Below are 26,600 nucleotides of genomic sequence, written 5' to 3'. Positions count from 1 at the left end.
ATTCTAAGAGATAATAAGAGGATGTATGATTGAATGGGTCTCCCAATGAAGAGTGTGAGTGTGTGGGCAACAGGCCATGGGGTGGGGTTGGTTTGGTTGGCATCAGGGCGGGGGTAAAGAGGGTTGGGGGATTTCAAATCTGCTTCGTGACCATCTGGCCCCAGCAGCAGCTGTTGTCCAGGGCAGGGGAGAACGGTCCTGCCCTGATGCCCCATGGGATTAATGAGAGGTCAGTCAGCACGGTTGGACTGGAGACACCACTGTCACCCTAAACACACACACACACACACACACACACACACACACACACACACACACACACACACACACACACACACACACACACACACACACACACACACACACACACACACACACACACACACACACACGTCTCTAATGATCTGCCAGCAGCCTTTGTGCATAATTTCGGAATCATCCTGCTTCGCGTAATAATATAAAAAGAATATGCATGTTTAGTAAGAATTACATATTATTTGGTGAGACAAAAGACTGAGAAAAGAAGAGAGTGAGAAAGTAATCGAGACATGGGGAGAGAGAGCGAAAGAGAGAGAGAAAAGGAAAGAGGCTGATAAAAATTGATTTCCCCGTCTGTGTTGCCGTGGCGACAGTGGTGGATGGTGGATGACTGATTTCCTGTACAGCTGTGTAGCTGGGGGGGAAAGGGGGGAGCGAAGGATGAGGAGGGGTGAAGAGAGAGAGGGACACTATTGACGTCATAGGCTGGGGGGAGGAGTTTAGATGTCCATGTTTCCTGTAGATTTGAAACCACATCTGATCTCTCTACTCCTCTGTGTTTTTACATGGAAAGATTGGCTTCTTGAATTGACAGTTAATACAATTCACGACAGAATTTGTAGGGTACAATAGTAAATATACAAACGATTGGGAGATGAGGTTGAAGATGATGTTGAATGGAAGGTTATGATGTTCCAACCATCATACTGAGAGAGGGAGAGAGAGAGAGGAGGGGTGTCCCTATTGTGTACAATGTTATTAATGTTCTCTTTAACCTAGCCACCCACACACAGCATCTCTCTCCACGAGAAACACTCATCCAAAGCACAACACAACTCTCCATCCCACTCAAGTACTGTAGTGTAGAGCAAAACTCAACAATTGGGAACACTTTCTCATGTACTCTTACGCACAAAGCGTACTATACACAGTTCCCTCATATACACATGCTTATAGCTATAAGAAACCACTGTAACTTTTTGTCACACTCAAGTAAATAGTATACTGTACAGAAAAGCCAATCACTCTCGTACACTCACATATGTATACACTATTCCCTCTTATACATAGGCTATACTAAAGTCATATAAGTAACAACTATGACTTATATCCTTGGAGCCAGAGCACATCGGGAGGGAATAGAGAGAGACAGGCATGTTACATCTATGTGCAATGTGTGTGTGTGTGTGTGATGATGATGATGTTGCCTCATGATCCCTCATCTCTATTCGACCCTTCTGCAGACCTCACGGCTCTGGCTTGGTGTTGTAGGAACACAGCCAACATTGGCACCTGGTGGCTAACTAGGGTATGACGAGGTAGAAAAACTGCTGAGGAAAGATGTTCTCCGTGGGCAGCAGAGGGCAGCATGTCTTCATGGATACAGCATCTTGGCTTTCTCCAGTGTTCTCAGAATGTCGATCAGAGAGCAGAGGACTCAGTTTGAATCCTTTAAAATTCCCCACTTAAAGTAATTCATGATCTAAACATGATTTGGACAGGTGACTGACTCTACTACAGAGCTTTGCTTTGATAAACCAACTGTTAGATCCGTGAATACTTCACGGAAGGGTTAAAGTATTCACTCGTCTAACAGTTTGTTTACATTTGAGTCATTTGGCAGACACTCTTATCCAGAGCAACTTACAGTCATTGCACTCAGCCAAGTTAATTAAGTAGCGGAAAACAACCGGAAATCACAGTCACTGCAAGTAGATCCATCTTCGAAATAGCCGCTATCGGAATTGGTTTCAGGAAGAGAATAAGTACAATGTTTTAAAGTATTCGAATAGGGCCAGTGTGTTTGACTGTCGGATGTTTTTATTGCTCTGTCTGTTATATAATAATGGCTTCCACAAGATTGACCAAACATCAGAGAGGACAGGACAGCTCGATTTTGGCAAATAAATGTACCTTTTTATTGAATATTGTTATGGGTATTATTACCAAGGCGGCACGCCCCAGACTTCATATTAACAAAACATTTTCACTACTACAGGGTTTGACCCCAAAAAATGTTTTTCCTGAAGGGAGATCCTTTCACAGAAAGGACTATGGATACTTAGTGCAGACATACAGACACTTACTCGGTGTCAGTATGGCCGTGTATATACCGTGCATATCATAAGCATTCACCCCCACCACCCCCTTGGATTTTTTTCACATTTTGTTGAGTTAACAAAGTGGGATTGAACTGGATATAATTGTGATTTGTTGGTACATTTTTATCACTACCCCACACACACAATTATGTGTAAGGTCTCTCAGTCGAGTAGTGTATTTCAAGCACAGATTCAAACACAAAGACAAGGGGGCTTTTCCAATGACTCACAAAGAATGACACAGATTGGTAGATGGGTAAAAAGCAGACACAGAATATCCCTTTGAGCATGGTAAAGTTATTAATTAAGCTTTAGATGGTGAACCAATACACCCAAGACACAGGTGTCCTTCCTAACGGAGTTGCCAGCAGAGGAAGGAAACAGCTCAGGGATTTCACCATGAGGCCATTTTTAAAAAAGTAACAACGTTTAAAGGCTGTGATGGGAGAAAACTGAAGCTAGATCAACAACATTGTAGTAACTCCACAATACTACCCTAAATGACAGAGTGAAAAGGCTCTAAACAATTCATACTGCAACAAATGTGCCAAAGGACTTTTTGCCCTGAATAAGTTTTATGTTTGGGGCAAATTCAACGCAACACATCGCCAAGTACTATGCTCCATATTTTCAAGCATGGTGGTGGCTGCATCATGTTATGGGTATTCTTGTCATTGGCAAGGATTAGGGAGTTTTTCCAGGATAAAAATAAACAGAATGGAGTTAGCCACAGGCAAAATCCTAGAGAGGAACCTGGTTCAGTCTTCTTTCCACCAGACACTGAGAGACAAATGCATCTTTCAGCAGGAAAATAACCTAAAACACAAGGCCAAATCTACACTGCAGTTACTTACGAAGATGTTCCTGAGTGGCCTAGTTACAGTTTTGACTTAAACCTGCTTGAAAAGCTAATGGCAAGACTTGAAAATGGCTGTCTAGCAATGATCAACAACCAACTTGACAGAGCTTGAAGAAGTTTGAAAGAATAATGTGAAAATATTGCACAATCCAGGTGTGCAAAGGTCTAAGAGACTTACCCCAAAAGTCTCACAGCTGCAATCGCTGCCAAAGGTGTTTCTAACATGTATTGTTAGAAGTTACATATTTATCTAATCAAGACACACTGTCCATGACATAGACTGACCAGTTGAAAGTTATGATCCCTTAGTGATGTTGCCTGGTAAACCCACCTCAATCAGTGTAGATGAAGGGGAGGAGACATGTTAAAGAACGATTTGAGACAATTGAGTCATGGATTGTGAACGTGTGCAATTCAGAGGGTGAATGGGCAAGACAAAAGAGCCTTTGAATGGGGCATGGTAGTAGGTGCCAGGCGCACTGGTTTGAGTGTGTCATCATGAACTGCAACGCTGCTGAGTTTTTCACACAACAGTTTCCCATGTGTATCAAGAATGGTCCACAACCCAAAGGACATCCAGCCAACTTGACAGCACTATGGGAAGCATTGGAGTCAACATGGGCCAACATCCCTGTGGAACGCTTTTGACACCTTGTAGAGTCCATGCCCAACAAATTGAGGCTGTTCTGAAGGGGAAAAAACAGGGTGAAACTCAATTTTAGGAAGGTGCTCTGTTTTGTACACTCAGCGTATATGCGTGTCCTATTTTCCGTTAATTCAAATGTACATGAGTATTTTGTGTAGATCATTGACAACAATACATTTTGAAGAAATCCATGGGGGCTGAATACTTATGATATGCACTGAAGCCTAAGTCACCAGAGTAGAGAGTTTATCCGAATGCAAAAGTTTTCAGGTTGTGGTTCTGTTTTTATGGCTATGTACCTGGACACACACTGGGTTAATATATCACCAATAATCTACCAGAAAACGATTCATTTCAACATGTGAACAACCTTCTTTCTGTTTCTCAGATACCCAATATTAATGAGTAGAAATAATAAGTAACATCTTGTTGGAAATAAACTGTTACAGCGTTAATTTTTGCTTTGAAATCACACAACGATATCAAATTCATAAGTGTATTAATTATTACACATTTCTTTCCAACAATTGTTTCTTGCTGCCTTGGCCTGATCTGTGTTTCTAGGCCAAGATGCTTTGCTCTGTGGTTCTAGGCCAAGATGCCATGCTCAGTATTCTAGGCCAACGTGTCCAGCTGATGAGACCAGCTGTGAAGAGAAGTGAAATGTCAGGCCTCTCCACTGTACCACAGCGGAGCTGCTTCTGAAACATTCTAAAGGTTCTAGAAGTGCTTTAGAAGGCTCTAGAATGTTCTAGAATAAAGATCTCTGGAGCAGCAATGGAAAAGCTCAGCTAGAATGTTGATCCACACTGACAAATTATTGCTTAACTGAGGCACACAGTAGTTTTGAATTCCAAGTACATAATGAAGTAGTAATTTGTTTTGTTCATTACTCTAGCGATATTAAACCATGTGAATGAGGTTTGGAATTCAACTGTACATGCTTACTGTACTATCACTACACATAAAATGAGGAGGTCACTGAAACGGTCTTCTCAATAAGGTTTACTGACTGGGGTAGAAATGCAAAAGTACTGAATGTAAAACAAATTTGGAAGACAAACGCTAGATTCAATTTACATTGAGTAGGTACGGTTCAGAGATTTAATAGTAAGAAACCTCTATGACGATAGCGAATAAAAGAGGCAAGAGAGGGCAGTCTTGTCCGTTTCCACACCTTAACGGAAAGTAATGTATAAGAAATAGAATATATTTGTGAAGTGTTTGGTTTCACACCTTGCCTCTTGGCCAATTAAACGGATTGTTATCAATGTTCTTCAGCTACTGCACGTTGAAATCACGACTATACCTGGGTAAAAAAAGGGCCCAATATTGAAAATAAGTGAATTTGGTGTCACAGGGTTGTAACACTGTCACATACACTCCTCGGACAGTTCATTAGGTACATCACAGCGTCTAGGGTTTACATCCAGTCAGCGGAGGTCCTGTGGGCGAAAACAGCTCGGTGACGACGGAGGTCAAAGGAGAATGGCAAGAATCGTGCAAGCTAACAGGCGGGCCCACAAACAGATAAATAACGGCGCAGTACAACAACAGTGGTGTGCAGACCGGCACATCGGAATGGACAACTCGTCGATCCTTGTCACGGATGAGTTGGAAACGGGCTGTTTGCAGCATAAATGTACCACCATCCGATCTGCAGCAACAGGCGTGATGCCATTGCGAGGACCAACATCCCTGTGGAATTTTTCCGACACCCAAAGTATTTGGGCTCTTCTGGAGGCAAAGGGGGGGGGTCTGACCCGGTATTAGATGGGTGTACCTAATAAACTCTCCTGTGAGTGTACTTTGCTTATAATACTGACACACACCAACTGCACACAAAGAATACCTTTTCAACATATACAACAAATCTCACTGTTCTAAAACACCCCATACAATCAGCTAAAATTATCAAATGAAAGAAACAAATGTAACAAGTTCCAATTTAAAATAGTTATCGAGACAAAACAAACAAAAGACAGTTTTAAGGACTAACAAAGACAGCCGAGTGAAAATAATAATAAACTACCAACATATAGAAAGAACAAAGTGAAAATGTCAGTTTCATATCTGGCCTAAAGCCAACCCAGCTCTATTGTGTGTGTGTGTGTGTGTGTGTGTGTGTGTGTGTGTGTGTGTGTGTGTGTGTGATTACATCTAAGCTTTCCTCAGCTCTGTACACAGACAGACAGGTGAGGGCATGTAGAAACTCATCCTGCCCCAAGCATCAGACCTGGCACAGCCAATGATGTAGTCGGGAAGTCTTGAACCAGCCCATGACGTCATCTGGGCTACTTTTCACATGACAGGAACCTAACTACCACAGATTTAAATACGTGCCACGTTTAACATAAAGCTAGGCTAGGGATGGTAGATGACATTAGGGTAATCCCCTTCATTGATTATTGGTTAATCTGCTAAAACTGTTTGAATAATGATGTTTAAACTCTGAAGTCAATGATTAAAGGTCCAATGCAGCCATTTTTATCTCAATATCAAATCATTTCTGGGTAACAGTTAAGTAGCTTACTGTTTTCAGTTAAAATGGTGAAAAATAAACAAAAATAGCTTCTTAGCGAAGAACAATAACTTTGCTAGGACTGTCTGTGAGTGTTCTGAGTGGGGAGGGGAAAACTAACTGTTATTGGCAGAAGTTTGGTACTCTTTCTTATTGGTCTGTTAACTAATTTACCGCCTGGTGATGTCACCAGGCAGGCTAAAACTCCATCACACCAAAACAGGCTAATATATCAGGCATTAATTTCAAACAGCTTACACTAAAAGGGCATTTTTCACAGTATTTCATCAGTATATCATCATAGTGTGGCAATGTATAGAAAAACACAGAACAATCATGTTTTTTTGACTGCACTGGGCCTTTAAATACCAATGTACTGCTGACCAAGAATAAAGTTACAGATGAAGAGCTTAAAATTGACCTTATGACTTAAAACTGATCTCTGTGACTCATGTGGGAGTGTTGCGTTGCTTAGTGAGAAGCTGTGATTGATTGTCAAGGCATGGTTGTGGTTCAGGGCCTGCATAGGTGATGAAGGCACGTTGGGTGTGTTCATAATATCAGTCTAGTCGCTACACTAGGACACAACTCTACAGGGGAACTGTTGACACATTGCACTTCCTTGTAAAGAGAGGAGCGGATGCGCGTCACTTCTAATCTCTTGTGACAGACTAGCACACGCTGGATTTGGTTCTGGGCTCCCAGATTATGTCACATCATACATACTTCATACTAGAGACAGAGGGATGGAAGGGAGACACGTGAGAACAAGGACATCATTAGCGTTCCTTGTTCTAAAAATACTCTGAGACCAATCCAAATTCCCTCCTCTGGATCAACCTCTAGATTCTGAAACGATACAGAACCTGCGCATGGTGATGTCATATCCTGTCATGGATTCAGGAGGCTGTATCATTTCATTGGTTGGTTGGTTGCACACTAAAATAATAATCATGTGGACATGAGGGCTTGGAGCCAAGTGGCTTTTCTTTTCGTGCTTAGTGTAACTTGTCTTTGGTTCATAGCACATCTAGCTTGACTATCAATGAGAGTTCCCTTCTTTCTGTAGGGAAAGGAGAGTGGGATCTACTCTCCATGGTAGAATATTTTGATATCTTCGCTGTGTGTGTGTTTGTTTGTTTGCACTGCATTAGTAAAGTCAAAGTAGGCACACGCAAGTGTGTTAACATCAGAACGTTTGTTTTTGTTTTCTGTGCGAATTAAGTATTATTTCTCTTCGCAAGCACAAGAATCAGATCCAGAAAACATCTGGAGAGAGTACATGCTTTGGAAACGCAGACAGTCAGAGGTTGTTTGAATAAAAAAGTGATGGTGAGATATTTCGACATTCCCTTACTTTTCCTTTTACACTCCATTCCCAACCAGCATCGGTCCAATTAAAAGGCGCAGATAGGTTTTCTTGAAACCCAGCAAATGTTGATCCTTTTTTATTTATTGCCATTTTGGCAACAAAAAAAATACCTCAAAGGGCTTTCACTGTCAGTTATTTGTCTCTGTAGTGTGTTACATATGTCGTCTCAGGTGGTTACATGGTTATGTTGACTGGTGATGTCAGTCTGGTGGATGTAGGGCTTTTACAGTCCATCTGACTCTTCACAAGTCTGGTGCTGACAGGTTATGGCTGACAGGTTATGGCTGACAGGTTATGGCTGACAGGTTATGGCTGACAGGTTAGGGCAATAGAAAGACAACCAAGTATCACCTCTCCAAACCTCCAACCCTCTTCTCTCGTCCCATTCAGTTTCCTGAGGCCCCTCCAAATCTGAGATGTGGAGGCAGGGGAGCAGGGGTCTCCTCATCCCCGTCTCCCCCTGATCAGCCATCACACAACGAACTCTGGGACCTCTTCGCTGGTCAGGTCCAGGGAAAAGTACTTGCTGGTCCTCTTGATGGGGAAGCAGTCAAGCTGGTCACCGCGGATACCAGCGCACTGCTCGGCCAGGTTGCCCTGGTAACCGCTGCTGTCGCTCAGCTCCTGGGCGCAGCCGAAGGTGTAGCTGTGGGCGGTGTCCTGGCATAGCTCCGCCCAATGGAGACAGCCCTTCTGGTAGAGACGCACGTCATCAAGGGATTGGCTGTGGCGGTCAGTTGACGTCTGAGGCTTCCTGCACATGGAGGTCTGGGGAATGGAACAGAAGCAGAACAATCAGTAAAATGATTGACTTAAATGACGTAAAAACTGCTGTTCTGTTCTGCTGTACCTTTTCCTTTATTCTTACTAGCAAAGATTCTGCAGAGAGAAGGTACAGTTAAAGTCAGAAGTTTACATACACCTTAGCCAAATACATTTAAACTCAGTTTTCCACAATTCCTGACATTTAATCAGAGTCAAAATTCACTGTCTTAGGTCAGTTAGGATCACCACTTTATTTTAACAATGTGAAATGTCAGAATAATAGTAGAGAAAATTATTTATTTCAGCTTTCATTTCTTTCATCACATTCCCAGTGGGTCAGACGTTTACATACACTGGATTAGTATTTGGTAGCATTGCCTTTAAATTGTTGAACTTGGGTCAAACGTTTCGGGGAGCCTTCCACAAGCTTCCCACAATAAGTTGGTTGAATTTTGGCCCATTCCTCCTGACAGAGCTGGTGCAACTGAGTCAGGTTTGTAGGCCTCCTTGCTCGCACACGCTTTTTCAGTTCTGCCCACTAATTTGCTATAGGATTGAGGTCAGGGCTTTGTGATGGCCACTCCGATACCTTGAATTTGTTGTCCTTAAGCCATTTTGCCACAACTTTGGAAGTATGCTTGGGGTCATTGTCCATTTGTAAGACCCATTTGCGACCAATCTTTAACTGATGTCTTGAGATGTTGCTTCAATATATCCACATAATTTTCCTACCTCATGATGCCATCTATTTTGCGAAGTGCACCAGTCCCTCCTGCAGCAAGCACCCCCACAACATGATGCTGCCACCCCCGTGCTTGACGGTTGGGATGGTGATCTTCGGCTTGCAAGCCTCCCTCTTTTCCCTCCAAACATAATGGTCATTATGGCCAAACAGTTCTATTTTTGTTTCATCAGACCAGAGAACATTCCTCCCAAAAGTTTGATCTTTGTCCCCATGTGCAGTTGCAAACCGTAGTCTGGCTTTTTTATGGCGGTTTTGGAGCAGTGGCTTCTTCCTTGCTGAGCAGCCTTTCAGGTTATGTCAATATAGGACTCGTTTTTACTGTGGATACAGATACTTTTGTACCTGTTTCGTCCAGCATCTTCACAAGCTGTTGTTCTGGGATTGATTTGCACTTTACTACACCAAAGTATGTTAATCTCTAGGAGACAGAACGTGTCTCCTTCCTGAGCGGTATGACAGCTGCGTGGTCCCATGGTGTTTATACTTATGTACTATTTTTTGTACAGGCGTTTGGAAATTGCTCCCAAGGATGAACCAGACTTGTGGAGGTCTACGTTTTCTTTTCTGAGGTCTTGGCTGATTTCTTTTGATTTTCCAATGATGTCAAGCAAAGAGGCATTGAGTTTGAAGGTAGGCCTTGGAATACATCTACAGGTACACCTCCAATTGACTCAAATTATGTCAATTAGCCTATCAAAAGCTTCTAAAGCCATGACATCGTTTTCTGGAATTTTCCAAGCTCCAGGCACAGTCAGTTTGGTTTCAATACTAACTAAAGTTTATGTAAACTTCTGACCCACTAGAATTGTGATACAGTGAATTACAAGTGAAATAATCTGTCTGTAAACAATTGTTGGAAAAATGACTTGTGTCATTCACAAAGTAGATGTCCTAACCGACTTGCCAAAACTATAGTTTGTTTAACAAGACATTTGTGGAGTGGTTGAAAAACAAGTTTTAATGACTCCAAGCTAAGTGTATGTAAACTTCTGACTTCAACTGTATGTTTTATGAAGGTTTTACTTGATGAATCAATGATCATGATTGTTTTATCTACTTTAGTTGAATGCACTCATTGTAAGTTGTTCTGGATAAGAGTATCTACTAAATAACTAAAACGTAAGTGCCAAACAGGAAATGCCGTCACTGTCACTGACCTGAGGGAGAGACACAATGCTCTGGCCTCTCATCTTGACCACGGTCTCAGAGGAACTGGAGGTGGATGAGCCGACGTCCTTCACTATGAGCCCTACGGTACAGACAGAGAGGATGACATTTAGTACTACTACTTCTTACTACTATTTCTTATTACTACTACTACTACTTCTTACTACTACTACTTACCACTACTACTACTTCTTACTACTACTTCTTACTACTACTACTACTTCTTACTACTACTACTACTACTACTACTACTTCTTACTACTACTACTACTACTACTACTACTACTACTACTACTACTACTACTTCTTACTACCACTACTACTTTTTACTACCAGCCAAATTACAATTCAACCAGTCTCAACGCACTGAGATAGGAGGCTAAGACAGGCGGAATGAATACAGCGAGGAAGTGATTGTATACCTGAGTATCCATTGGTCTGGTCAGGGGTCATGGTCAGCATGTCCTCAGTGATGTGGATGCACAGGTCCTGGTTCAACTCTAGGGCCAGCTCATGGAGCTCCTCATAGTCTTTAGGGTCGTCCACTAACATCTCAATCTCTGGAGAGAGAGAGAGAGAGAGAGAGAGAGAGAGAGAGAGAGAGAGAGAGAGAGAGAGAGAGACAGACAGACAGACAGACAGACAGACAGACAGACAGACAGACAGACAGACAGACACTACTATTATTCTCTGGAGGGACAGACACCTAGAGGGTCAGTGATGACCACTAGTTGAGCAGGCGAGCAGGCATGACCAACAGAAGAACAATGCCATGAACAAGAGCAGAATATACTTTTCTAAAGGGAGGAGGTAGATTCAGTCTTGCTCTCAGTGTGTGTCTGCATGTGTTTGTGTTCAATGTGTAATTTTGAAATAGTTTGCCTTACCATCATCGTCCAACATGCGCTCCTTTCCCCCACTCTCCACCCCTGAGGTGTGTGAGCTCCCATGGCTAATCGTTGAGGAGCTGCAAGTCCTTAGGGCTCGGTGTGGGGTCCCTCCGGGGGCCCGGAAACTGTCTGTCTCGATGCCCGAGGTGTGTGAGCTACCGTGGCTGGCGGTAGAGTGGCGAGACAGGTGTTTGAGGTGAGACACAGTGCTGCCGGCACTGCTACCGCTGGCCCGGGAACGCTTGTCCAGCCCATCCATATCCAGCTCCAACGCATCGCTGATGTACGACTCACGGTACTGCTTCTTCTCTGGAGAGGAGGGATAGACACACACAGAGGGTTAGATACAGCAGTACCAAAGCTGTTGTTGGTCAGAGAGACCCACACATAACACATACACCATTACAATCGGCAAAGTTGAGGTAAGCTGAAAAACACAGAGAAGCAGAGAGACAGGATATAAGAGCCAGTCTGATCTAGTATGGAAGCATGGCCACGTAGGTAGCCAGAATGCTCCAGTATGAAGGATGGCCAGGTAGGTAGGTACTAGGTACAGGTTATGCCCAGGTATGACAAGGCAGGTGAGTACCAGGTGTGTCCAGGTAGTTTACCTTCGTTTTCCTCCAGCCTACGGACCTGTTTGAGGACAGGCTGCAGGTTCATGTAGAGGCGATGGCTGTTACTGAGCAGCTGCAGGAGGTGGCGGGAACGCAGGGGACAACCGGTGTAGTAGATCAGCTTACGGGCCGACGGAAGACCATCAGGCAGGATCTCAAACTTCTTCCCCTGAAACACAGACAGACAGACAGACAGACAGACAGACAGACAGACAGACAGACAGACAGACATTATAGGATATATTCATGCTATATGTCATCCAGATGACGTTCATCCAGCCGTTTTAACTCTGCAACAAATTGATTGCTTTATTTATTGAAATCATTGATTGATTGATGTTTAACTTTATGATTATAGAATATTTTTGAGCCTGAGAAACAACCCTGTCTGATTCCAGTGTGAGTGTTGCATCTTTGTTAATTTGCATAGTCTTTGTTCATTTTCTGAATCTTTGTTCATTTGCAGAGGGGATGCATGAGAAGATTCAGACACTTTGCTAGAGTGCCAGATACATAGCCCACACGCAAACCACACAATAGGAGGGAGAGCAATGAGAGAATGGTCTCTTCTTGAAAACTACTTCTGTTGTACTTCTTTACAACCAAAACACGCTCTGGAGAAGTATTTATAATATAGATAAGAGCGTAGTCTACTGATTGAGGGACACAAACAAAACTGCATTAACATTTCAACATTTTCTTATTTTATAACCAGAGAGCAAATTCCAAAGGCTATGTCTCAATGGCACCGTATTCCCGAAATAGTGCACTACAACATAGAGCCCTATGGGCCATGGTCAAAAGTAGTGCACTATATAGGGGACTAGGGTGCTATTTTGGCAAAACCAAAGAGTCAGAGCTTTGAGAAACCCTGACTAAAACAGTGGCCAAATAATTTCTCTAAGGATCTTGGCAGAAGTTTAACACAATAACAGCAGTCTGTAGTGTCAGCAACAGTTGTATTTTCTATACCACCATATAAAATATTTCTGCTGGGGTTTGTACTTTGAAAATACAAGAGGTGGTTTGAAGCAGTGTACGAATGCACAAGAGTTGCAGAATTTTTCAATCTAGAATTGAATTTCCCTCTACACTGAGTGTACAAAACATTAGGAACACCTGCTATTTTCATGACATAGACTGACTAGGTGAATCCAGGTGAAAGCTACAATATGATCCCTTATTGATGTCACCTATTAAATCTACTTTAATCAATGTAGATGAAGGGGAGAAGGCAGGTTAAATAAGTATTTTTACTTATGAGACAATTGAGACATGGATTGTGTATGTGTGCCATTCAGAGAGTGAATGGGCAAGACACATGTTTTAAGTGTCTTTGAACGGGGTATGGTAGTAGGTGCCAGGCGCACCGCTTTGAGTGTGTCAAGAACTGCCACGCTGCTGGGTTTCTCATGCTCAACAGTTTCCCGTGTGTATCAACAATGGTCCATCACCCAAATGACATCCAGCCAACAGCAGGCCAGTGGTCGAAAACGGGTCATTGATGAAAGAGGATAAAGGAGGCAGACACAATTTGGGCAGCGCAATAAACGGGCTACAGTTAGTCAACTGACAGTCCAGTACAACATTGGTGCCCAAAGACCAATAAAATATTGCACAACTCATCGTACCTTGACACGAATTGGGTATGGCAGCCGATAACCTTACAGAGTTCCACTTCTTTCAGTAAAAAAATAAGAAACTGCGATTGCAGTGGGCTAAGGAACGAAGACACTGGACGCTGGAGAATTGGAAAAACATTGCCTGGTCTGATGAATCCTGGTTCCTGCTGTTTCACTCTGATAGGACGACTAGGGTATGGAGAAAACCACATGAGTACATCCATCCATCATGCCTCATCTCAACATTGCAGGCTAGTGGTGATGGTGTGGGGTGTGTTTTCCTTCCATACATTGCGTCTCTTGATAAAAGCGGAGTAACGTTTGCCACAGGATATCTGAACATCATTGACAATCAGGTGCATACCTTCATGGCAGTGTACCTATCTGCAAATTGAGTTTTTCAGCAGGATAATGTCCCATGCCACAAGGCTAGGATTGTCGAGGGATGGTTCCACGGACATGACAGTGAATTCAGCTTACTGCAGTGGCCTGCCTAGCCACCAGATCTCAATCTGATTGAGCATCTGTGGGATGAGACGGAACGACCTATTTGGAGTAGAGATCCACTACCAGCCAACTTGTCACAACTGTGGGAAGCATTGGAGTCAACATAGGCCAGCATCCCTGTTGAACGCTTTTGACACCTTGTAGAGTCCATGCCCTGACGAATTGAGGCTGTCCTGAGGGCAACAGTGGGCGCAACTCAATATTAGGAAGGTGCTCATAATGTTTTGTACACTCAGTGTATGGCGGTCTAGCTACCCATAGAGAGAAAAGGAAAAGCACAGTGGTTGCATAACCAAGCATGGAAAAGCTAAATTAGGACCTTCTGGATAGTAAACGGATGAAGACGATCCCACATGAATACACTCTGGGGCTGTAAAGTCGAAGCCGGTATTTTGTGAAGTGCACCAGTCCCTCCTGCAGCAAAGTACACCCACAACATGATGCTGCCATCTCCGTGCTTCACGGTTGGGATGGTGTTCTTCGGCTTGCGAGTCTCCCCCCTTTTCCAACAAACATAACGATGGTCATTATGGCTAAACAGTTCTATTTTTGTTTCATCAGACCAGAGGACATTTCTCCAGAAAGTACGATCTTTGTCCCCATGTGCAGTTGCAAACCGTAGTCTGGCTTTTTTATGGCGGTGTTGGAGCAGTGGATTCTTCCTCGCTGAGCGGCCTTTCAGGTTATGTCAAATATAGGACTCGTTTTACTGTGGATATAGATACTTTTGTACCTGTTCCCTCCAGCATCTTCACAAGGTCCTTTGCTGTTGTTCTGGGACTGATTCACACTTTTCGCACCAAAGTACGTTCATCTCTAGAAGACAGAACACGTCTCCTTCCTGAGCGGTATGAAGGCTGCGTAGTCCCATGGTGTTTATACTTGCGTACTATTGTTTGTACAGATAAACGGGGTACCTTCAGGCGTTTGGAAATTGCTCCCAAGGATGAACCAGACTTGTGGAGGTCAATATTTTTTTTTCTGAGGTCTTGACGGATTTCTTTTCATTTCCCCAAGATGTCAAGCAAAGAGGCACTGAGTTTGAAGGTAGGCCTTGAAATACACACACGGGTACACCTCCAATTTACTCAAATTATGTCAATTAGCCTATCAAGAGCTTCTACAGCCATGACATCATTTTCTGGAATTTTCCAAGCTGTTTAACGGCAAAGTCAACCTTGTGTATGTAACCTTCTGACCCACTGGAATTGTGATACAGTGAATTACAAGTGTCTTTAAACAATTGTTGGAAAAAATGACTTGTGTCAGTCACAAAGTAGATGTCCTAACCGACTTGCAAAAACTGTAAACTTCCGACTTCAACTGTAGGTAGTTGGATGGGCTATTTACAGTTGGGCTATGTACAGCTGCAGCGATCGGTAAGCTGCTCAGATAGCTGATGCATAAAGTTAGTGAGGGAGATATAAGGCTCCAAATTCAGCGATTTTTGCAATTTGTTCCAGTAATTGGCAGCAGAGAACTGTAAGGAAAGGCAGCCAAAGGAGGTGTTGGCTTTGGGGATGACCAGTGCAATATACCTACTGGAGCACGTTGTTATCGTGACCAGTGAGCTGAGATAAGGCAGCGCTTTACCTAGCATAGACTTATAGATGACCTGGAGCCAGTGGGTCTGGCGACGAATATGTAGCAACGGCCAGCCAACGAGAGCATACAGGTCGCAGTGGTGGGTAGTATATGGGGCTTTGGTGACAAAACGGATAGCACTGTGATAGACTTCATCCAGTTTGCTGAGTAGAGTGTTGGAGGCTATTTTGTAAATGACATCGCCGAAGTCGAGGATCGGTAGGATGGTCAGTTTTATGAGGGTATGTTTGGAAGGAGGCTTTGTTGTGAAATAGGAAGCCGAATCTAGATTTAAATTTGGATTGGAGATGCTTAATATGAGTCTGTAAGGAGAGTTTACAGTCTAGCCAGACACGTAGGTGTTTGTAGTTGTCCACATATTTTAAGTTAGAACCGTCCAGAATAGTGATGCTAGTCGGGCGGGTACGGGCAGCGATCGGTTGAAGAGCATGCATTTCGTTTTACTACCGTTTAAGAGCAATTGGAGGCCACGTAAGGAGTGTTGTATGGCATTGAAGCTTGTTTGTAGGTTTGTCAACACAGTGTCCAAAGAAGGGCCAGATGTATACAGATGTATGTCGTCTACTTAGAGGTGGATCAAGGAATCACCCGCAGCAAGAGCGACAACATTGATATATACAGAGAAAAGAGTCGGCCCGAGAATTGAACCCTGTGGTACCCCCATTGATCTATCATTCCGACCAGCTCATTTGAGATAAATAACTATAACAGTTCCCTGGTCCAAACCAAAGCCACACAAAGAGTGGAGCAGTGTCAGATATCAGTTTATTAAAAGGTTAGCCTGGCACTCCTTAAGTGGCTCTCTCTCATGCTGTCCATCTGCACGATCAAGACCATTTGATCTCTCAAGAGTCTGACAGTTGTCAGAAAAAATGTCTTCCTCTCCCCTTTCTGGACCTCCCAGACTGAGCCCACACACAGTGGAGCAGGACATACCCTGCTAATGACTGTAGGGCCATACCCCCGAGGCTCTGCCCTAGCCTGAGCCTGTTCCGTCCTATTCTACTCGGACACCTTGTCCATCCAACCCTGGGATCTCCAGAGACCAGACCTGGGGCCAGGCCCAGAAACCTCCTCTCTGTCCATCAGATTCATACCCCCTTCCAATGGAACAAGCCCTGGCCCCCCTTAACCATCAAAACTCAGACCCTGCCAATAAAACAAAGCTTATCCACCCGCTAACCATGACAACATCTGGTGGTATTTATTGACACGTCCCTCCACCCTTCCCTCCCTCCGCTCCCGCCCACTGCTGCGCTGGGCCGGCTGACGTGCTCAGGGTGGAGCAGCAGTGGAGTGAGAGAGAGAGTCTGTTATTCAGAAGAAGGGTGTGACTGACGGTCCCTGCTGTAAGAGGCCCCTCTAGTCCCTATACAAACCACATCCACCACTACTCCATGCTTTCGTAAGTCTTACTATATGAATAGAAAGGCTATACAGGGACATAGACAGAACAAAACAGGGTCTCTTATCGTAAGTGGCAAAGCATTGCGGTGGCATTGATGACTGTACCACTAGATGAAATGATAGGGTATAATTCATAATTACACAAAGCTTTACTAGAGGAACCAATTCACTGAGACATCCTGACATTTACAGTGTGATAGTTGTAAGAAGGGGGATGTTACATTTTGGACACACCGCATCAACGAACAGTTCAAATATTATTATAATAACTTGGTGGGTGCGTATATTTGTCCTATTTCACACATGTACAAGTGTGTATTGGGAATGTGTTTTTTTGCATATCCCAACTCCCCCTGAGACACCCTCAGTGGCTGCAATCAAGGCCAGGGTCTGCCATTATCAACGGCGATCCTGGAGCAATTAGGGTTAGATGCCTTGCTCAATTGTACTTTAGCAAACTTTTCACCTTGTCGGCTGGGGGATTCAAACTAGCAACCTTTCGATAACAGGACCTACGCTCTAACCGCTACGCTTCTTGTCGCCACGGTAAAAGCCGCGGCTTGGTGGCGGTTTGCGCCGATTCAACATGTAGAATAGCTGAAACATGTTGGCCAATATTCTGATCAGAGGCACTCAGTTGCACTCGGCTAGTTCCTCATTGTGGTGTGTGTTCTGCTTAAGACTGAAAAATGGAGACATGGTAAGCTGCTCTCTCTGATAACAGAGACCCTATGGTAAGAAGACTAACTAGCTTTCGTCAAGGAAAAATACACACATATAAATCTGGTCTGTTAACTTCTTTGGGATAGGGGGCAGCATTTTCACTTTTGGATGAAAAGCATGCCCAGGGTAAACTGCCTCCTACTCTGTCCCAGATGCTAATATATGCAGTATATTATTAGTACTGGATAGAAAACACTCTAGTTTCTAAAACTGTTTGAATGATGTCTGTGAGTATAACAGAACTCATATGGCAGGCAAAAACCTGAGAAAAAATCCAAACAGGAAGTGGGAAATCTGAGGTTTGCAGTTTTTGAACTCAGCCCCTATCGAATACACAGTGGGATATGGATCATTTTGCACTTCCTAAGGCTTCCACTAGATGTCAACTGTCTTTAGAAACTTGTTTCAGGCTTCTACTATAAAGGAGGGGGGAATGAGGGCTCTTTGAGTCAGTGGTCTGGCAGCAGCCTTAATCTCAGTCATGCGCATTTCACATGAGAGGTAGCTCTCTCCATTGCTTTTCTACAGACAATGGAATTCTCCGGTTGGAATATTATTGAACATTTATGATAAAAACATCCTAAAGATTGATTCTATACTTAGTTTGACAAGTTTCTACGACCTGTAATATAACTGTTTGAACTTTTCGTCCGACGTTCGGTTGGACCTGAACGCGTGTTTGGATTTGTTTACCAAACGCCCTAACAAAAGAAGCTATTTGGACATAAATGATGGACTTTATCGAACAAATCAAACATTTATTGTCAAACTGGGATTCCTGGGAGTGCATTCTGATGAAGATCATTAAAGGTAAGTGAATATTTATAATGCTATTTCTGACTAATGTTGACTGCGCAACTTGGCGGATATTTCTTTTGGCTGTTTTGGGCTCTGAGCGCCGTACTCAGATTATGCTTTTTCCGTAAAGTTAAAAAAAAATCTGACACAGCGGTTGCATTAAGGAGAGGTTTATCTATATTTCCATGTATAACACATGTATTTTCATCAACATTTATAATGGGTATTTCTGTAAATTGATGTGGCTCTCTGCAAAATCACTGCATGTTTTGGAACTACTGAACATAACACACCAATGTAAAATGAGATTTTTGGATATAAATATGAACTTTACCGAACAAAACATACATGTATTGTGTAACATGAAGTCCTATGAGTGTCATCTGATGAAGATCATTAAAGGTTAGTGATTCATTTTATCTCTATTTGTGCTTTTTGTGTCTCCTCTCTTTGGCTGTAAAAAATGGCTGGGTTTTTCTTAACGAGAATTTTATCTTTAAAATGGTGCCTAATACTTGTATGTTTGAGAAATTTGATTTATGAGATTTCTGTTGATTTGTATTTGGCGCCCTGCAATTTCATTGGCTGTTGGTGAGGGATTCCCCGTTCCCAGACAGGTTAAGAATTAAACGGAGAAAAGAGAGAAGACTAAACGAGACAGAAAAAGGAATTGAGATAATGCTACTGATTTTGTGTGTGTGTGTTTCCTGGCCAAGGGGAGTTTTCCTAAAGCCCTGATTAGTTCCAGGGGGCCATGGTAGCATGCCGAATGGCACCCTATACCCTTTGTAGTGCACTACTTTTGACCAGGGCCCATAGCGGACGCATTCCTAGCTGTAGCTGTAGCAGGGGTAAGAAGACCCAACTGTAATACGGACAAGAGGAGATCTGCGTCACTATTTCCACAATTGTAGTCTGCGTAAGAGCTGAACTAACCACTGCCATAAGCCAGAACTGGCTCCAAGCTCCAAAGACGTCACCAACTCTGGAATCACGAGTGAAAAAACAACAGATCTTCCAGAGAGAGGGATTCCCCTGAGCCTTCTAAGTGCCAAATGACATCCAACGTCTGACATTTCTGAACAAGGGACACAGGGAATGAGAAGATGTTCTACTCATAGAAAAATTATTAAAACGCTATATATCAGTGTTGTAGGACTTGAACTCGAATCTGACTCAAGTCACAATTTTCATGACTCATATATTCAATATGTATTATCTCTATGGCTCTACTCACCACAAATACCAGTTTGCCCACGTTGCTCCAGGGAAAATCATACAAGAGCTGTCTCACTGTCCCCATGTTCTAAAAGAAACACAGAAACATACAGTACGTGATATTAATCACCATCTAAACCATATACATGAACTGTGTATTCCAAGACACAAGCCATCACAACCACTTCCTTCTTACTCTCGTACCTGGAATATTTGGATTCCACGCAGGGTCAGTCCTAAAGTAAGAGAAGCCTCCACTTCCTTTTTGTCCTGTGGAAGAGATAGAAGTTTACTGGTAAGTTTATCATGTGTGTGTGTGTGTGTGTGTGTGTGTGTGTGTGTGTGTGTGTGTGTGTGTGTTTGCGTGTGTCCAGGTTGACTGCTGACCTTATAGAGTCTGTAGTAGTGGACTGTGACATCATCCAGAAGGGAACACTCCTTGATGTATTTGAGATAAGCCTCGGAGGCGGTGAGGGCAAACTGGTCTTTGTGCATGTTGGGGATGTGTCTCAGGATGTAGTCCCGGCCTCGCTTGGCTATCACCTGGAAGAGAGCGACAGAGACAGAGGCTGAAAATAAATTCTCTCTTAAAAGCATCTTGGTGGAGTGTGATTACTGGCTAATGGCTCTAATTTCAGCTCAATGACAGAAGACAGGAAGGAAGGCTTGCCAGTGGGGTTAATGGAGGTAGATGAAGCACCCCGCCCAGGGGAGGAAAGATGTCTCACATACTGAGATGACGTCCCAAAAGGCATCATCCAGCTGGGCACGAAAGGCATCGTCCACCCTATTCCCTATATAGTGCACCACTTTTGACCCAAGCCCTATCGTCAAAATTGTGCACTATATAGAGAATGGGGTGCAATTAGGGAGGGGCCCCCAATCCCACTGGAATCTAGAAAGCGGTCAGTGTCAGGTCTGGATTTGGGGTGCTTCTCCTGAACCAGTCACTCACTCAGATCCAGTTAGAGAACATCCTAAGAGGAGGTATTTATATACCATTCGTGATCGTACAACTATTTCCGTCCCTGTGGCTTCAAAATGGAGATTGGATGGCAACAGGCTAATCACAGGAAGTGGTTGGTAAACAGAGGGGTGGACCACCGTTGTGTCTGGGAGGGGTGGGGGGGTGTTCTAGATCCAGCTATCCCAGCATGCTCCAATGAGGGAGCGTGTCAAAGTGTTGGAGCACAGTGATTAATAAAACAGGCTACAGACCTACATTTGGGCTGTGTGTTAGACTACACTCAGTTTGTCCTAATTCGCACCCTACTCCTTCCTCTCGGCCCTAACCCTTCCATGTTTGCAGATCTGTAGCAATATGTTGGATACTTCACCACTACTCTGATTATACCTATCCAGCCAAGGGGCAGGGGAAGGAGGGGGAGTGAATTGGGACGGTTTGAATACTGCCTGGGAAACCACGTGGTACCAGTTAGGTTAGAACAGTGGTATTCAAACTTTTTCAGCGGGAGCCCCATTGTTTCCAGTATAATTTATTGCGACCCCACCGCACCCCAAATCTAATGACACAACCTTAAATTCGGCACATTTCGATTTTTACATCAACAAATAACCTTAAATTCTTTGCATTTTCATCTCATCAAAATAAAAAGAAAACAATAAACACATTTGATCAATAAAATTGAATTGTTCTAATTATCTTTCATTTTATTTTGGCGACAACACTGCAGTTCCCTCAGGGTCGCGACCCCGACTACGAATACCACTGGGTTAAAAGGTTAGATCTACTCACCCATGGGGGGAAGTAGGCCTCAGGTTCAAAGTACTTCCCAAAGTGCTTGTTGCGTTTGAAGTTGCCCATATCGGCTTGGAGGGCGAAGGCTGCCAGCAGAAAGTAAGCCTCCTCTCTCTGGATACACTGAGACAGCAACACCTGCTTCCTCAGGTGCCAGTAGTAGTAGTACCTGGCCGAGCGGTCACTATGGGGGAGAGAGGAGAATAACCTTTAGAAACATATAGCTATGTAGTAGTAGATCTACATAACTAACGTAGTAGTAGTACCAGGTGCCAGTAGTAGTACCTAGTAAACCTGGGACGATAAACCCGAAAATTATCGACACCGACTATACCGATCACTTATCGCAGGCATTTTGCTGATATACTAGAGAAAGGTCAAGTTTGAAACAAGGTAAATGAGCTAATATGGATGAAGGGACAATTGATGGCTACAACCATCTAACTAGTAGTAGTAGTAGTTTAAAGGATCATAAAATAAAATAAATTTAAAAAGTAAAGCTGTGGCGCACATTCATGTTATAAACTTATGTTCTATTTACTGTTATTGCATCAACTCAGGCAATTTATTGCAATGTGGATTTTCATCCATATTGCCCAGCTCTAGTACCTAGCAGAGGCTCTAGTACCTAGCAGAGGCTCTAGCACCTAGCAGAGCCTCTAGCACCTAGCAGAGCAGTCACTAAAGGGGAGGAGAGAGAATATTATGTTACTGATCTTTATACTGTATTAAAGTAGTAGTAATACCTGGCGGAACAGTCACTGTGGGGTGTAACATAATGGACATTATATTAGTACTACTATTTATATACTACAGTAGTGGAGGTACTCAGTGCCAGTAGTACCTGGCTGAATGGTCACTGATAACAACCTTTAGAGACACAGCCCAGCATACTAGGGCTGGGATTCAATCCGTAGAGAGCTGTTTAAATGAGATGGTATTCACGGTGAACGCTGCAGATGTCGGCTCAATCGGAAATGACCTTTAAATGACAAGCCCTGCTACAACAGTCTTGGATTGAATCCCGGCCTAGGTCTTCACTCTATTCGTGCTGTAGTCTCAGCATCTATCAGAATCAAATAGTACATTTCTATTGCTAATAGTAATTTCTAGGACCTCTGTGGGATTTACTTGCCTTATTAATCTCCCATTCTCAACGTAATACTGAGCCCTGAAGTGGATAATCATGGGAGGCCCAAACTGGTCGATGCCCTGAAAAAATCAAGATACCTTGGTTATTTTCGAGCCAATCAAACCATCAAGACAGTGTATTCATTCTATCAATATAATATCAAAACTACCATCCTGACAGTGAAATCAAAAGCAGTTGCTGACATCAAATGTAATTGTACTATGTCTGTTGCGTTAATCTTGGAAACCTTGAAACCCTGATGAAGACAGCTTAGCTGTCGACATGTTGGTTAAATCAATTATTGCATCGGAGCCCTTAGTGTGCGGCTTTTCCTTTTCTTTTCTAAAGGGCTAATCTTGCTAGCCATATTCCACGTCTCTAGAGAGATATTACTGTTGTCTTGTACTGTAGACCAGTGGTTTACAAGCTTTTTGGTTACTGTACCACAAACTGATTTTTGCTCTGCCCGGAGTACCCCTGAAGTGTGCATTCTCAAATACCCCCTGTGGATAGGCCAAGTATCCCCAGGGGTCCTAGTATCCCTGGTTGGGAACCACTGCTGTAGATTGACTCACCTTGCTGGCCTCTCTCTTCCACTCCTTGGGACAGTACTTGGACAGCTTCTGGCCCAGCTCCATGTAGATATGCTCATTGTCTGGAGGGGGTAACAAACAAACCAGAGTTACATACAGAAAGGAGCTGTGTTAGAGAGCATTAAATATGCGATGCATTGTGCGTAAATTGCGACTGACTAATCTATAAAAAATAATGAGGAGTGAGTATGATGCAAGGTAATTTGTAGATCAGTCTGTTGGCAGTCGACTGTAACGTCTAACAATGGGTGCGTTCCTCTGCCCAGGTGTTGCTGACCCATGCCAGATCTTACAACACCTGGATAGATATTATACGTATCGGCAAACCACATGTGGATCAAGCCCATGGACGCGTTCGACATTTAATGATCTACAAATCACTTGGCATCATGAATAACTACTCAATATTATTTGTAGATTAGTCAGTCACAATCGACCCATAATACATCACGGTTTTGATGTTTTCGATCATGGCCCAAGATTAGTCTAAGTTGCTTTTGATTACACAGAGAAGGGTTAGATGGAGATATCACAGAGATAGATAAATAAGATTTACTTTATATATACAGTGGGGCAAAAAAGTATTTAGTCAGCCACCAATTGTGCAAGTTCTCCCACTTAAAAAGATGAGAGAGGCCTGTAATTTTAATCATAGGTACACTTCAACTATGACAGACAAAATGAGGGAAGAAAATTCAGAAAATCACATTGTAGGATTTTTTATGAATTTATTTGCAAATTAGGGTGGAAAATAAGTATTTGGTCACCTACAAACAAGCAAGATTTCTGGCTCTCACAGACCTGTAACTTCTTCTTTAAGAGGCTCCTCTGTCCTTCACTCTTTACCTGTATTAATGGCACCTGTTTGAACTTGTTATCAGTATAAAAGACACCTGTCCACAACCTCAAACAGTCACACTCCAAACTCCACTATGGCCAAGACCAAAGAGCTGTCAAAGGACACCAGAAACAAAATTGTAGACCTGCACCAGACTGGGAAGACTGAATATGCAATAGGTAAGCAGCTTGGTTTGAAGAAATCAACTGTGGGAGCAATTATTAGGAAATGGAAGACATACCACTGATAGACCACTGATAATCTCCCTCGATCTGGGGCTCCACGCAAGATCTCACCCCGTGGGGTCAAAATGATCACAAGAACGGTGAGCAAAAATCCCAGAACCACACGGGGGGACCTAGTGAATGACCTGCAGAGAGCTGGGACCAAAGTAACAAAGCCTACCATCAGTAACACACTACGCCGCCAGGGACTCAAATCCTGCAGTGCCAGATGTGTCCCCCTGCTTAAGCCAGTACATGTCCAGGCCCGTCTGAAGTTTGCTAGAGAGCATTTGGATGATCCAGAAGAAGATTGGGAGAATGTTATATGGTCAGATGAAACCAAAATATAACTTTTTGGTAAAAACTCAACTCGTCGTGTTTGGAGAACAAAGAATGCTGAGTTGCATCCAAAGAACACCATACCTACTGTGAAGCATGGGGGTGGAAACATCATGCTTTGGGGCTGTTTTTCTGCAAAGGGACCAGGACGACTGATCCGTGTAAAGGAAAGAATGAATGGGGCCATGTATCGTGATATTTTGAGTGAAAACCTGGGTCTGGGTCTTTCAGCATGACAATGATCCCAAACACACTGCTCGGGCAACAAAGGAGTGGCTTCGTAAGAAGCATTTCAAGGTCCTGGAGTGGCCTAGCCAGTCTCCAGATCTCAGCCCCATAGAAAATCTTTGGAGGGAGTTAAAAGTCCGCGTTGCCCAGCAACAGCCCCAAAACATCACTGCTCTAGAGGAGATCTGCATGGAAGAATGGGCCAAAATACCAGCAACAGTGTGTGAAAACCTTGTGAAGACTTACAGAAAACGTTTGACCTCTGTCATTGCCAACAAAGGGTATATAACAAAGTATTGAGATAAACTTTTGTTATTGACTAAGTACTTATTTTCCACCATATTTTGCAAATAAATTCATAAAAAATCTTACAATGTTATTTTCTTTCTCATTTTGTCTGTCATAGTTGAAGTGTACCTATGATGAAAATTACAGGCCTCTCTCATCTTTTTAAGTGGAACAACTTACACAATTGGTGGCTGACTAAATACTTTTTTGCCCCACTGTATGTCCCATTAAGGTGTGTGTGAGTGCACAGGCAGCGCCACTGAGACAATCTCCATTTTGAAGTAGTCCATTTTCTTCTTCTACTACTTTGATGAGTTGGAAAACAAACTGAAAGAGTGCATACTGTCACCTAGTGTTTGCTCACAAATATAATTAATTGGCTGATCCCTCCTGATGACCCAGATGGAATCACGTGGTCCTTATTTAACCCATAGGATGTCCCACCGAGTTGTCTACTTTAAAATGTTGTAAGCCCTCAATGGCAATGTCCATGCCAAAATGGGTTTACTCCATCTAGAGTCCTCTATATAACTCTATGGGTTAATGATTTTATCATGACAAAGTGGTCGTATGCATGGAATGAATGATTCCCTGTTCAAAACAACTGTGAACTCGGAACTCGGATTCCGAGCGTTCAAGACAACTGAGAACTTGGGGAATATTTTTTTTTTGCTCCAACTGGGAAAATTCATTTTGAATGGTCATCCAAGTCGGAATTCCAAGTCAGGAACTTTCTGACCTGAAGATCACTTGACGTCATGATACAACCTTGTTTTTTCTCCAAGTTCCTAGTTGTCTTGAAAGCACCATGAGTCACACATTGACTCCTGTGTAGCAGACATAAAGGTTCAGGTTGACAGACAGACAGACAGCAGGTGACCATTGCACTGTAAAAAAGTGGGACGGCAGATCAATGTGATTTTTTTTTTATTGAATGACTTCTAAATTGCTTTACACATCTCATGCGCATTCACATTGCATAGCGGTGGGTGCAATGGCAGGTTGACGTTTATTGTCATGAGTCTTGTCCAGGATGCAGCACTGAGCGATTTCCCCTTAGATAACCCAGCTGCAAAGTCAAAATTGCCTATATTGTAAAAATGCATAATTTTTAGTCTTAATTTAAGGTTAGGTTTAAGAATAAGATTTTATAACTTCGTGGCAGTGGTAGCTAATGACCTCTGCAGAGCTGCCTCCAGAACAGGGCTCTCCAACCCTGTTCTTGGAGAGCTACCGTCCAGCAGGTTTTTGCTCTAACCCTAGGCCTATTTGGGGCGTGGCTTTCCATTTGTTATTTTTGGCCACCTGTGAGAGTGAATGTCCTTTCAGGTAATGTGTTCTGTTTTCATGTGATTACATGCTCACTGCCAGCACGGA

The 26,600-nt window shown here is 43.1% G+C and overlaps 1 protein-coding gene across 1 annotated transcript in view; it reads right to left on the bottom strand.

Annotated features, from left to right (window-relative positions):
* Positions 1-2,153: 2,153 nt before the first annotated feature.
* The window catches only part of LOC139374963 (FERM domain-containing protein 6-like), a 79,748-nt gene continuing 55,301 nt past the window's right edge, over positions 2,154-26,600 (bottom strand). The window contains exons 4-14 of the mRNA XM_071116248.1: positions 23,289-23,368; positions 22,717-22,793; positions 21,579-21,765; positions 20,210-20,365; positions 20,027-20,092; positions 19,842-19,910; positions 11,937-12,111; positions 11,323-11,634; positions 10,858-10,995; positions 10,426-10,517; positions 2,154-8,526 (exon numbers count right to left, since the gene is read on the bottom strand). Coding sequence (XP_070972349.1) covers positions 8,230-8,526; positions 10,426-10,517; positions 10,858-10,995; positions 11,323-11,634; positions 11,937-12,111; positions 19,842-19,910; positions 20,027-20,092; positions 20,210-20,365; positions 21,579-21,765; positions 22,717-22,793; positions 23,289-23,368 — 1,649 coding nt within the window. The 3' untranslated portion in view covers positions 2,154-8,229. The remainder of the gene's footprint in view (positions 8,527-10,425; positions 10,518-10,857; positions 10,996-11,322; positions 11,635-11,936; positions 12,112-19,841; positions 19,911-20,026; positions 20,093-20,209; positions 20,366-21,578; positions 21,766-22,716; positions 22,794-23,288; positions 23,369-26,600) is intronic.

This window comes from Oncorhynchus clarkii, chromosome 19 (genome assembly GCF_045791955.1).
Source record: "Oncorhynchus clarkii lewisi isolate Uvic-CL-2024 chromosome 19, UVic_Ocla_1.0, whole genome shotgun sequence".
Classification (NCBI taxonomy): Eukaryota; Metazoa; Chordata; class Actinopteri; order Salmoniformes; family Salmonidae; genus Oncorhynchus; species Oncorhynchus clarkii.
This window is presented reverse-complemented; position numbering and strand designations above follow the sequence as displayed.